At 45.1% G+C, this 13407-nt stretch overlaps 1 protein-coding gene across 1 annotated transcript; it reads right to left on the minus strand.

The window, feature by feature from the left end:
• Positions 1-2259: 2259 nt before the first annotated feature.
• On the minus strand, positions 2260-8785 carry FABP6 (fatty acid binding protein 6). The gene is made up of 4 exons (XM_004371242.1): positions 8719-8785; positions 6748-6920; positions 3551-3640; positions 2260-2313 (listed from the first exon to the last, which is right to left on the minus strand). Exons 1-4 carry the CDS (start codon positions 8783-8785, stop codon positions 2260-2262), a joined length of 384 nt encoding a protein of 127 aa, XP_004371299.1.
• Positions 8786-13407: the final 4622 nt, after the last annotated feature.

Consider the following 13407-nt stretch of genomic DNA (forward strand, 5'->3'; position numbering starts at 1 on the left):
AAATTTGAATTTGTCCTTGGATCAATCACAGGAGTAAAAACAATCTCTCATTCACTACTCTTCTTTTCTCTCTCCCTCTCTCTCTGTTTTCAGCCTAATTATGGTTAACTCTCTGTTATTTAGAGACTTATTATCCAAGCTCATTATAAGTAATTATTTAGTCTGGAGGGGAAGCAGCACCACTGCTAGTTTAATTTAATGCTTACCTAGTTCACTTAATTAGCAATAATTCTTGGCAAAATGATGGAATTCATGGGGTCCTGGCTGGGTGGGTGGGTGGGGAGAGTCTGAGTGCTGTTCTTGGAAAAATAAACAAGGTTGCAGGGCAGAATGTGGGAGGAAGCAAGGAGTGCCTTGCCAGTGAGTTGGCTGTTCCGTCTGTCCAGGCCGAGGCTGGCCACAAGAATGAAAGCCCATAGATGACACAGAGTTGGAAGGACCTTAGGTCAAGTAACACTTATTAAGTGCCTGCTGTGTGCCAGACGGAGCCCTGGTGGCACAGTGGTTTTAAGAGCTATGGCGAGCTACAGCTGCTAACCAAAAGGCTGGCAGTTTGAATCCACCATCCGTTCCTTGGAAACTCTATGGAGTGGTTCTACTCTGCCCTATAGGGTTGTTATGCCTTGGAATCAACTTGATGGCAATGGGTGGGTTTTTGGGTGTGCCAGATAGTGTGCAAGGCTCTGGGAAAACCTCGTTTCTTATGGCCAGTATGTGGCACTTGCATATCTGGTGACATTCAAGATAATTTAAGTACTATCTACCTTAGATAATTCAACTTTCCTAGTGGGTATGGTATTCTCTGTTTAGCCGTTGGATACTACCGTGTCTTTTGCATCTCCCTCACCCTTTTCACAAAGGGAGGCCTTAGGCTCGAGGCCTCGGGCAGGCAACAGAATCTAGCTGGAGATCACCATTGTTCAGCTTTGATTTTTTAAAAGTGGTTTTCATCTATTTATGCCAAATGATACTCACTTTCCATGTACTGACGTGATATAAAGTTTCCATTGTAGTAAAATAAGTGAATTACCATATAGAAAAATGTTAGGTAAAACACAGTCGAGGTGGTACACAGATGTGGCAAAGTGCCCAAGGAGAGAGGAGGGTGGGCAAAGGCGCGTTCAGTGCTCTGGGTTAGAGATTATCTGGCCAAGGAAGGCAAACAGGCCACCTTTTCCGCTCCCACGCCCTGAGCAGACACAGTCATCAGTCACAGGATATCTGCTAGACCCAAATGCTGCCTCAGAATCCTTCTCAACCCAGCGCTTCAGGCACCTAACAAGGGTGTAGTCCAGTCACCTTTCCCAGCCCACCATAGCTTCTTAAAGCTCCTCCCAGGTCCCCATACAAGCCATGCTAGTCCAAACCAGGACATCCCTTTACCCTCTCAGTATCTCAGTCTCCTCACCTCTAAAATGGGGGGTAATTGTACCTACCTCATATGAGGATCAAATGATTTAAAATACTATGTGCAATATAAGCAATTTCACTCCTAGGTATATACCAAAAAGAATTGAAAACAGAGACTCAGATAGATACTTCCCATCACCCCCACGGCCCCTTTGCCATTTCAGAGAAGATCATTTTCCCTCAGTCCTTCATTGGTCCTCCCCGTCCACTTTGTACCAGCGGGTAAACTGGGTCTTGCTTAAAATCCCACAGATTAATCACAGAGCCACAGCCAAACTGGAACACCTTCCTGGCTCAGCCTGGGGGCGTCCATCTGGGTGTCTGCCCAGCCTTGGAGCTGGGAAGCTGGGGCCCTTCCCTGGAAGTGCCACTCCTGTCCCCACCCTGAGTCCTGACCTACCTGTCCCGAGACCCACCTGAGAGTCAGCAGGTTACATTTCCCAGGTGATGTGTGTCTCCCTAAAGGAGCCTTCAAGCAACACAAGGTCTCAACCCAAGAACCGACGATGAGTGATCTCAGACAGAGCAGTGGGTGGCAGGGTGGGGCAGTGGGTCCCCAAAAGTATGCCCACCCTGCTTCTCCAGGGCTGCCTCTGGCCTCTCCCTGTGATCAGTAGTATTGCAGCCCACGTTTTAGTCTCCCTCTGTCATGACACAGGTCCCACAGGGAACTCAGACCCACGGTGTGGCCCATGCAGCCATCCTCATGGCCTGTCCCATCCCCACCCACCAGAAGCTGCTCCAAGACACCAGAAAACAAAAACAAAGAGACCGTGGGAGAGCAGAGTGTCTCCCTTGTATCAGCTTTATTAGTGACTTTTAGGTTCCCATGGGCCTCGGCCTAGTGGCTCAGGCCACCCTCTTGCTCACACGCTCATAGGACACGCCTCCGACGGTGCAGACCTGAAAGAAGCCGGAACAAGAGGAGTCAGTGCCCAACTATCAGGCATGGACCCTAAGGCAACCATGGGGCACAGAAGAAGGAAGGCGAACTCCAGTCCCAGCTCTGAGAAGCTGTGGGTCAGCTGCACCCCTTCTCTGTGCCTCAGTTTCCCAATCTGTTCCCTGAGTCACTGTGTGGACTCAGGTGGTGAAAGTGCTAACCAGCTGTAAGGGGTGATGTGGGTCTTGATGAGATAACTTTCCATCTGTCCATTTCAACTCACCCATGCCAGGCATTTCTCTTGTATTATCCCGTTTGATCCTCCCAACCACCCTGTGAGGGTGTCTCCATTGTACAGATGAGAAAACTGTAGTTTAGAGAAGTCCAGTCACCCTCCAAAGGTCTAGAGGCCACATGCAGCCACTGCACCTGTTAATGTGCTTGGTGATGGGAGGATATTGACCATGCCCTTAGGAAGCCTAAGGTTGAGGGAAAGGGCAGGCAAGGGGATGCTGCTCATTGAAGGCCCACTGAGTGCAGTACCCTGAGCCCAATGCCATCGAGACATGCTGTCACTGGATGTGCACATGTCATCAGTTGGTTCTGATACACAGTGTAGGAAAGCAACATTCTCACAGGAAGAGGGGGTGGTATGTGGGCAAACCAAGAGGTATGGGAATGCCCAGAGGAGGCAGGGAACCATTCTGACCAGGCAAGGAGAGAGGGGCACACATTTGGACAGAATCCTGAAGAATAAGTAGGATTTGGAAAAGCAAACAGAAGAAAAAGGAATTCAGAGCAGAGGGAGCTGCATGGGCAAAGAAAGGTAGGTGGGAGAGGGTGCGGCTAGCTCAGGAACAGTGGCCGGTCCAAGGAGCTGGGCAGAGGGTGTCTGCTGGGATGGGGAGAGCGCACCCTTGTTTCCTTGGGGAAAGGAACATATGGCCCTGAAGATGAGACTGAGGATTCTGGGCTTGATTCATTGGTTTGAGGAAGCAGTTCAAAGGGGAGCCATATGAGGTGATGGGTAATTTGCATACGGGATGTATGGAAGATGGAGTGGGGCGGCCAAAAACAAGGCTGGGTCTCAGTCTAGAGGAGGGGCGATGATAGCATGGTGAGTGGTGCTGAGGACTGGCTGGAGGCAGGAAGAGGGATGCTCACAAAATGCACTCTATTGGTGGGGGAGCAGGGGGGTGGAGGGAAGCACCAGGTTTCCCATGGCTGTGGGCAGAAAGGAGCCAGCAGGACACTCACCTCCACCAGCTTGTCACCCACGATCTCTGAGGTCTGGTTGTAGTTGGGGAAGTCCACCACCACCTTTCCGCCATCCATCTTCACGGTGACCTAGAAAGGAAGTGTACCACTGAGCTGAGTAGGTGAGTCCCCCAATGCAGGCCAGCCTCTCAAGGATGAAGGGCCCACCTGCACTCCCAGCTGCATCTCCAGCAGATTTACCTTGTGGATATACAATTACATCAATCCAACAATATAGATAACCTTGGGCAAGTCACTTAATAGCTATGCCTCAGTTTCTTCATCTCTAAAATGGGGGTACAATTGTACCTATTGCATAGAGTTGTTGTGAGGATTAAATGATTTAAAATAATATATGCAATATAAGCAATTCTACTCGTAGGTATATACCCAAAAGAATTGAAAGTAGGGACTCAAACAGATGCTTTAACACCAGTGTTCATTCCATTATTCACGATGGCCAGAAGGTGAAAACAACCCAAGTGGCCATCGACAGATGAATGGATAAACAAAATGTGATACATACACACCACCAAAACCAAACCATTTGCCATCAAGTCGACCCCGACTCATGGCGACACACAATGGAATCTTATTCAGCAATAAAAAGGAATGGAATTCTGATACGTGCCATGCCATGGATGAGCCTTGAAAACATTATGTTAAATGAAATAAGTCAGCCACAAGAGGACAGATGTTGTATGATTCCACTTATGTGAAGTATCTAGAATAGGCAAATCCATAACAGACAGTAGAAGTTAGCAAGGGCTGGGGGGAGGGGGAGAAGAAAAAAAAAAGCCTATGTACACATAAAGTGCTCAGTACAGTGCCTGGACATAGTAAGCACTCCAGAAGTGTTAACTACCAAGTTGTGATCATCATCAATGCAATGATGCTGCTAATGTCATCCAAGGATATTGACTGCAGCATTATTTGTAACAGTGAACAGCCTAATATCCAACCTAGGTTATCCAATAGTGAATAACCAAAATACTCGTCAATGAAGGCAGAAGTTCAATAAATGATGGCTTTCTGACAGAGACTGGAGAAAAATGTAGAACAAAATTCTAACTCACAAAAAAAGACCAGACTTACTGGCCTGACAGAGACTGGAGAAACCCCGAGAGTACGACCCCTGGACACCCTTTTAGCTCAGTAATGAAGTCACTCCCGAAGTTCACAGTTCAGCCAAAGATTAGACAGCCCTGTAAAACAAAAAGAGACTAATGGGGCACAGCAGTCCAGGGACAAGGACTAGAAGGCAGGAGAGGACAGGAAAGCTGGTAATGGGGAACTCAAGTTTGAGAAGGGACGGTGTGTACATGTCATGGGGTTGTTAACCGTTGTCATAAAACAATATGTGTACTAACTGTTTAATGAGAAACTATTTATTCTGTAAACCTTCATCTAAAGAACAATAAAAAAAAATTTTTTTTAAATAAAAATAAAAGTAAATGATGGCCTTTCCATACTGTAGGATATGGTGCAGCCATTAAAAAGAATAAGGCAAATTGATGTGTACTGACGTAGACACATCAGTAGGAGATTAATTTTTTTTTTTTTAATCCCACTTGCAGAATGTGAATATTATGATGACTTATTCTCCACCTTGGCAGTCTGGGAGCAAAGTACTCTCCCTTCACAGCTGGGATCTGCAGAGGGACCCAGAATGAGTTGAAGGCCTGAGGGGCCAGCCCGGGTGGGGTGGAGGCAGACCTCCACCTTTCAGTTCTCTGCTGCCCAAGACACACTAGCCTGGGAAAATCAGAAATGCATGCGTTGGCTGGGGGCAGGCCTAGCAGGAATTCATCGAGGCATCTAAAACCTTCCTTCAGAAAGGCCTACCAGGCTGAGTCCATCAGCAGCCTGGTGTCGTCTGTCCTGGATGGTGGCATGAACACTGCAGAGGCAGCACGCTGTGGAGACAGCCTGACCATTAGAGGCAGACAGCCCGGTCCTAACCCTTGTTTGGCCATTTGTTGGCTGCAGGAACTTAGGCACATTACTTTGCCTCCCTGAGCCTCAGTTACTTCACCTGTAAAACAAAAACAAATTGCTTTTTTTTTTTTTCCAAGCATTTACTATGTGGCAGGTACTGAGCTACTTGCTTTCCATGCATTGTCTTGTTTAATCCTCACCATGCCTCTTGGAGTCAGGCACTGCACCTAGTCCCATTTTGCATCCTAGAGAGCTGAGGCTAGGAGAGGTGAAATGACTTGTCAGAGGCCGCACTGTTGTAGTTGGGGCATCACGGTTTCAAACGCAGCTGAGTCTGACTCCACGGCCTGGGATCTTCATCTCTGTGTCACACTGGGAGGCAGCATTAAAAAGTGGTCATGCCCTCTGGAGCCAGCTGCCAGGGTGTGGAGGCCTATTCCTCACTTATCAGCTATGTGACCAGGCGACAAGCTACTTAATCCCATGACTCATCTGCCCCATCAGTAAAATGGGGATAATAGTTGTATGGTGATTAGGGTCCAAGCCATGGTCTTTTCAATTGCTACATATACATGTGAAAGCTGGACAATGAAAAAGGAAGATAGAAGGAATGATTCAACCAAATTTAGTGTTATCGTAGAATATTGACTACACTGTAGACTGCTAGAAGAATGAACCAATCAGTCCTAGAAGAAACACAACCAGAATGTTTCTTAGAAGTGAGGATGACGAGTATTCAGCTCACTTGCTTTGGACATGTCATCAGGGAAGACTGCTTGCTAGAAAAGGACACCATGTATGGTAAAGCAGAGGATCAGCAAAAACAAGGGAAACCCTCAGTGAGATGGATTGACACAATAACCACAACAATGGGCTCAAATATACCAATGATCACGAAGATGGTGCAGAACTGGGTAACATTCCATAAGGTCACCATGAGTTGCAGCTGACTTGATGGCAATTAACAACCACCACCACAGTTGTGGTGACCTCATAGGATTAACTGCATTAAGATGTGTATTTAGCAAGTATATGGGACATATTAAGTGCTCAGTAAATATTAGCTATTTTTATTGCTACTGTAGTGCCCGTTATTGACTGGAGCCAGGTGATTAACTTACCAAGTAACTCAGGCTTTTAGTGCTGGAGGCTAGACTAGAGGAAGAGGCCTCAGTTTGGGGAACAGGGAGGCCAAGTTTGAGATGGAGAGGGGAACCAGAGGCCTAAGGAAGGAGTGAAGGCAGCCTGTGGCCTCTCACCTTGAACTTCGTGCCCCCCATGGTCTCCATTTCGCACTCCTGGCCGACAGTGAACTTGTTGGTTATGGATTGGCCCCCGGGGTACTGCTGGGACCAGGTGAAGGTCTGTCCATCCTGCTGCACCTCTGTGATCTTGAAGTTGCGGCCCTTATCGACTGTGCTGCTGGGGAGACCTGGACAGGGGGACAAGCAGAGTGTCACGTAAGAGCTACTTACAACCCTGTGGCTTTGCAAAAGCTTTCCTCCAGGCTGGCCTGGAGGTTAAGAGCACTATCCCTCAGAGATGGCTTCAAATTTTTGAGCTGAGCAAGTCATTACCTCTCCAAGCCTCAGTGTTCCCTTTCGCAACATGTGGATGCTAAGGCCCATCTCACAGGGCTGTTGCGAGGATTAAATTAAATGTGATGGTGACTTGCAAAATTCCTGGTACGTAGTTGGTACTCAGTAATGGCACAAACGGTTTGTGCTTGACTGCTAACCAAAAAGTTGTTGGTTCAAACCCACCCAGTGGCTCTGTGGAAGAAAGGCCTGGTGATCTGCTTCTGTAAAGGTTACAACCAAGTAAACCCTATGGAGCTCAGTTCTACTCTATAACACATGGGTCACCATGAGTCAGAATCAACACGACAGCAATGAGTTTGCTTTGGGCTCTTCTGATAGACTATATTATATTAATATACTATAAATATAACAGACATTTGCCAAACTCACAAAGTTCTAGAATAAATGGGACCTTCAAGACGGTCTTCTAATGCTTTTACTTTACAGATAAGGAAACTGAGACCCAGAGTGGGAAAGGACTTCCTAGGGTCTCAGAGCAGATTAACAACAAAACCAGGTCTAGAACTGAGGTTGGCTGACTTTCAGTTCCACAACACTAGACTTTTGTGGACAAAACCAAGTCACTGTTCCTATAGGGGCCACTCCCAATAATGGACTCAAAAGGGCTCTCACCTCCCTAAGGCTCTGCTCCCTGGCCTCTCTGGCCCAGCTAGCAGGCAAGACGTGGCCACCAGAGGTAGGGCTCAGGCCCGCTGGGGCTGTTCCCTGAATCTTTACAGTCACACTGCCTCACACTTAGTGCACTGAGGTTTCTGCAGGATTGTCAAACATTGTCTCACTGTTTCCTCACAGCCAGCACTGGATGTGGAGAAGTAAGAGAAGGGGTGAGATCTTTGATCTTCCTGCCCTCAGTGCCCAGCGTGGTAAGAGGCCTGTTTGTTGAGTGGCTGAGTGAGTGGCCTGTCAAACCTGGAATCTACACTAACCTCTTGGCTATCCTGCCCAGACAGGATATGGTGACATCCCTCATTATAAGGTCTTGGGTGCTAATGTAACATCTGCCACTAACTTTTGATATGATCTTGGGCAAGTCACGCTGAGGTGCCCATCGGTAACAAGGGCTAAAACCAAAAAACCCCAAACCCATTGCCTTCAAGTCAATTCCAACTAGATCTACGCTATCAGGTTTCCAAGGCTGTAATCTTTACGGAAGCAGATTGCCACATCTGTCTCCACTGGAGTGGCTGGTGGGTTCAAACCTCCGACCTGGTTAGATGCCAAGTGCTTAACCACTGAGCCGCCAGGGTTCCTTCACACTAGGATAGCCCTTGCGTATAGCAGGTATTCAATAAATGTTGGAATGGGTAAGCAAATCAAGTCTCAGCTTCATCAGTTACTAGCTGTGTGACCTTGGACTAGAATTTGGCTTCTCTGGGCCTCAAGTTTGCCATCAGTAAAGTGGAGATACTAATACCTACTCTGTGAACTTTTTGAAGACAAAGACTGTGTATTCCTATTAACACCAGAGCCTAATTAACTCACTCAACAGATGTGTGAGTGAGTTAATTAATTAACATATTAATTAATGAAGTCCTGTCCTACTCTAACTGAGAGACCCAGGTTCCTGTCCTAGAGCTGGCTGTGACAAGCCAGCCCTGGGAAAGGCGTACTCAGGAGGAGCTCACTTACCGAGTTTCTTCATGAAAGCCTCATAATTCTTCTCACTCTCCACTTCATACTTGCCGCTGAAGGCCATGCTGCAGGGATAGTGGAGACCAGAGAGCAGGAGATGAGGAAGACGTCGGTGCCCAGGAGTCTGCTGCCCCAGCTTATACTCTCCCAGCTAATAAGGCTCAACCCCTAAATCACCCCATTTCTCCCTCCTGCCCCTGAAGAGGAAGCACTTGCACTTTTATGACGTGGGCAGGACCTGGAGACGGCAGAACCGAGAGGTTGTTCACCCTGGGGAGGTGCTGGCTGTCATCCCACTGTCATTCCCACCTTGGCCCATCCTCCTGCCCTCTGTCCATGCTCCCATCATCCTTTACTCCTTCACCCCCTCATTCATCAACCAAAGCACATTGAACACCTCCTGTATGCTTGCTGGCACCAAGGAAACACAGATGAATGAGACATAGAACCTTCCCCTAAAGAGCTTCACCCTTGTCAGAGAAAGGCCACACACCCGCAGAGAGCTCTTGTGTTACCAGAGCATGTTGCATCCCAGGAGAGAGACGTGTGGCCTGGAGGGTGGGGAAGGAGTGATGGTGTCCAGCTGCGGGATCTGGGATATCTTTGGGGAGGATCTGGCATCTGATACTAACATTGAAGGACCAAGAGGATTTGCATGTGTAGAGAAGCAGGAAAGTTGGAGGAGGCAGAGAACGTAGAGAGACAGTTTTCTAGAATGAGAGAACAGTGTGATGAAGGTGGGAAGGGCCGTGATGGAAAAAGGAAACTGAGTTTGGCTGCAGCATAGAGCTCGTGAAGGAAAATAGAGACAAGAAGAGTACAGAGAATGGGATTAGAGGGAAGCAGCAACACATAGACCCACAGAGAGGACTTGGAGGAGGAGGAGCTGGGCTGTATAGAAGACCTACTCTGTGTCAGACACTGGGCTAGGAGCTTTCAGAAATTGTGCTTTGTTCAAGGAATTCAGACCCCTGACTTCCAGTTCCGATACCACTTCGCACTTGATGACTTGGTTAGCTCAGAGTGATAACACCTTGCCCTGCCTACCTCATGGGATTGCTCTCTGAAGCAAACAAATTTATGGTGCAAGTATAAAGCACTGGATAAAGGCAATTATTATTATTATTTAAGGAAATCTCTGCATGTCTGCCTCCTTTCCTTGGGTCTGTACTCCATGAATCCCCATTATTTCTATCCATAGCAGAATTCACTACAGTTGCTGACTCACACACCTTGTGGAGTTAAGTGGTTTCTGAACTGATGAAACCAATTTTGCTACATTTTCCAGTGTCCAATCTTGCAATTCTTTACACCAGTCAGGGGTCTTATTTAAGTCTTAAAAAACAAACAAAAAACTATATACGTATACACATACACGCACACATACATAATTATATATACACTATATATATATCATCATGAATTTTTCTAATGATAAATTATAAATATTACAGTTTCAAATAATTCAGAGCAAATGACAGTCTCAGCAGAGGTGGCCCTTGATAACAGTTTGGTATGTGGCCTTCCAGACTTTTAAATGCATTAATATACATGTATTTTCTTATATAAATGGGATTATACTGTTCTGCCACCTCCTTTTTTTTTAAATTGTGCTTTAAGTGAAAGTTTACAGTTCAACTTAGTTTCTCATACAAAAATTTATACACCAATAGTTATGTAACCCTAGTTCTCTCCCTATACTGTGACAACACACTCCTCTTTTCCACCCCAGGTTTTCCGTGTCCATTCAACCAGCTCCTGACCCTCTCTGCCTTCTTATCTCGCCCTGGACAGGAGCTGTCCATTTAGTCTCATGTATCTACTTGAGCTGAGAAGCACAGTCTTCATGAGTATCATTTTATGTCTTATGGTCCAGTCTAATCTTTGCTTGAAGTGTTGGCTTTGGGAATGGTTTTAGTTTTGGGCTAACAGAGAGTCCAGTGGCCATGTTTTCTGGGGTCCCTCCAGTCTAAGTCAAACCATTAAGACTGAACTTTTTACTAGAATTTGAGTTCTGCACCCCACTTTTCTCCTGCTCCATAAGGGGCTCTCTGATGTGTTCCCTGTCACGGCGTTCACTGGTGGTAGCCGGGCACCGTCTAGTTCTTCTGGTCTCAGGCCCTATCTCCTCCTTTTATGTAATGATAAACACACATGTCCATTGCATTATATAAAGTTATATCATATCCTTTTTAATAGCCCCAGAGTATTCTATTGTATGTATGTTTCATAATTTACATAACTACTGCTGGACCTTTAGATTGTTTCCAATCCTTTTTCATTATAAATAACCCTGAGATAAACATTCTTGCTCACATCTCTTGGTGTAAATGCCAGATACTTCACCAAGCGTATTTGCTAAGATGAATTCCTACATGTGAAATTCCTGGAACAAAGGATTTTTTTTTATTTAAATGTTTATATCTATTAATCTACTGCTTTTCAGAAAGGTTATAGCATTTACACTCCTACCTATATAATTTAAGAATTTCCACTCATTGATGATAACAATGGTGAAATAATCATGACAATAGCTAACATTTATTGAGAGCTTATTGTGCATGGAACACTCTGCTCAGTGTTTTACATGGATTATCTCATTTAATCCTCAAAACTGCTCCATGAAGTAGGTACCATTACTGTCCCCATTTCCAGAGGAGGAAACAGGTTCAGAAAAGTTAACTGACTTGCCAAAAGTCACAGAACCTCTATGTATATTTCATATCTACTACCAAAACAACTTTCAAATCTTATAAAGATGTTCCCCCAAATCACCCATAATTCCATCACCCTAACACAATAACTGTTTATTTTTTCTATTCTCTTCCTTTCTCCTTCTTTCTTCCCTCTCTCCCTCCCTCTTCTCTCTCATCCTTGCTTTCTTTCTCATCAACTCTCATTATAACAGAGATGTAACAGCCATAATCACCATGTAAATGCAATATTGCATCCTATTTTTCTACACCCAGCATTAGTTTGTAAACACAGTCCCATGTCTCTATAAAGCTGTCATGTTTATTGTTAGAAATGGCTGCATAATAGTCCACCAATGGGAATATTAACCATCTCTGCTGTTTGCTGTTGACATTTTAGGTAGATCCCAGCTTCCCCCATTAAGTATAATGCTACCACAAGATTCCTTGTATGTAGAATAATTTTTTAAAGTATTTTCTTGTGCTAAAGCCTCAGGGTGAGATTACAAAACCAAGGGATCTGGGACATTCTTCTAGCTCTTAACATGTTTTGCCAAGTTGGGACTGAATTGGTTTACACAGCTTGTTTGGATGCTTGGGTCTCTCAGGATTCAAAGTTTAGAAAGTCATTGTTACTTTCCCCAGACATCCTGCCTACAATATCACAAATTGGTCTAAACCAAAAAAACCAAACCGTTGCCATCGAGTCAATTCTGACTCCTAATGACCCTATAGACAGAGTAGAACTGCCCTATAGGGTTTCCAAGAAGCAGCTGGGGGTTCGAACTGCCTACGTTTTGGTTAGCAGCTGAGCTTTTAACCTCTATGCCACCAGGGCTCCTCAAGTTGTTCCACTTTAAGAAAATATTTCTTTTCAACAGTTTTTATAGCAGGAAGTTACCAACCATTTCATTCTAGTTGTATCAACAAAGTAGAGGGTCATCGAAAACCAGGGAAACCCTCAATGAAATGAATTGCCACAATAACCACAATAAAGCAGGTCTGGTGACACAAACAGTTAAGTGCTTGGCTGCTAACTGAAAGGTTGGAGGTTTGAACCCAGCCCGCTGCTCAGCTGGAGAAAGACCTGGGGATCTTTAAAGATTGCTTGCTTCCATAAAGATTACAGGCAAGAAAACCCTATGGGGAAGTTGTTCTTTGTCATGTGGAGTCACTCTGAGTTGCAAATGGACTTAATGGCACCTAACAACAACTATGGAGAGGGAAATTATAGTTAATAAAACAATAGCCGCAACAATGAACTCAAACATACCAACAGTCAGGAAGATGGCACAGGACTGGGCAACATTTCGTTCTGTTATCCGTAAAGTCGCCATGAGTTGACTCATTGGCAGCTAACAACAACAACCTAGCAGGAAGTTCTTGTTTTTGTTTTTTTTCATTATTACAAAAGTAATAGATGTTCACTGTAGAAAATTTGGGAGGAAAAACAACACAAATAAACTAAAAACCACCTATAATCCCACCGAGAGCTCTTATTTTTCAATTGTAAAATTAAACCACTCACTGTTTAAAAAAACGAAAGCTCAAAACTGTGTAAAGACAAACGTCCCACATTCCACCCCATCTCATTTTCCAGAGCCAGCTGCTGTTAAATTCAGTCTTTAACCTTCTAGACATTTTCCAAACGCATGCACACTAACATCTTTGTGCTTCTCCTTTTTTCTTTTTCCCTGTTCTTTATAACAAAAATAAAATTCAGAGATACTGTTCCGTGTCTTGCTTTTTTCCCTGAGCAATAGATCATGAACGTTAAGGGATCTTATTACTTCATAGAAACTGAAAAATACCTCATTCATTATTAAAAGAGATTTTCCAAATGGACAAATCCACTAGTAGAATACATTATGTTGCTCGGGTCTAGGTATGGGAACCAGTGGAGAATTTGCCATCTCCCTGGAGAATTTGGAGGAAAATAATTTCACAGCAGTAATTGGAATGTGAGTTAGATATAACGTGACAGCCAGTGGGC

The sequence above is a fragment of the Trichechus manatus genome, unplaced genomic scaffold (assembly GCF_000243295.1).
Source record: "Trichechus manatus latirostris isolate Lorelei unplaced genomic scaffold, TriManLat1.0 scaffold00011, whole genome shotgun sequence".
Lineage (NCBI taxonomy): Eukaryota > Metazoa > Chordata > Mammalia > Sirenia > Trichechidae > Trichechus > Trichechus manatus.

Excerpts from the sequence above, each read along its gene's own strand:
- FABP6 (XM_004371242.1), bottom strand. The coding sequence starts at position 8,785 with ATGGCCTTCAGCGGCAAGTATGAAGTGGAGAGTGAGAAGAATTATGAG. Across the intron at positions 6,921-8,718 it reads GGCTTTCATGAAGAAACTCG|GTCTCCCCAGCAGCACAGTC; the intron begins GTAAGTGAGCTC and ends CCCCCTGTCCAG. Across the intron at positions 3,641-6,747 it reads TGGGGGGCACGAAGTTCAAG|GTCACCGTGAAGATGGATGG; the intron begins GTGAGAGGCCAC and ends CTTCCTTTCTAG.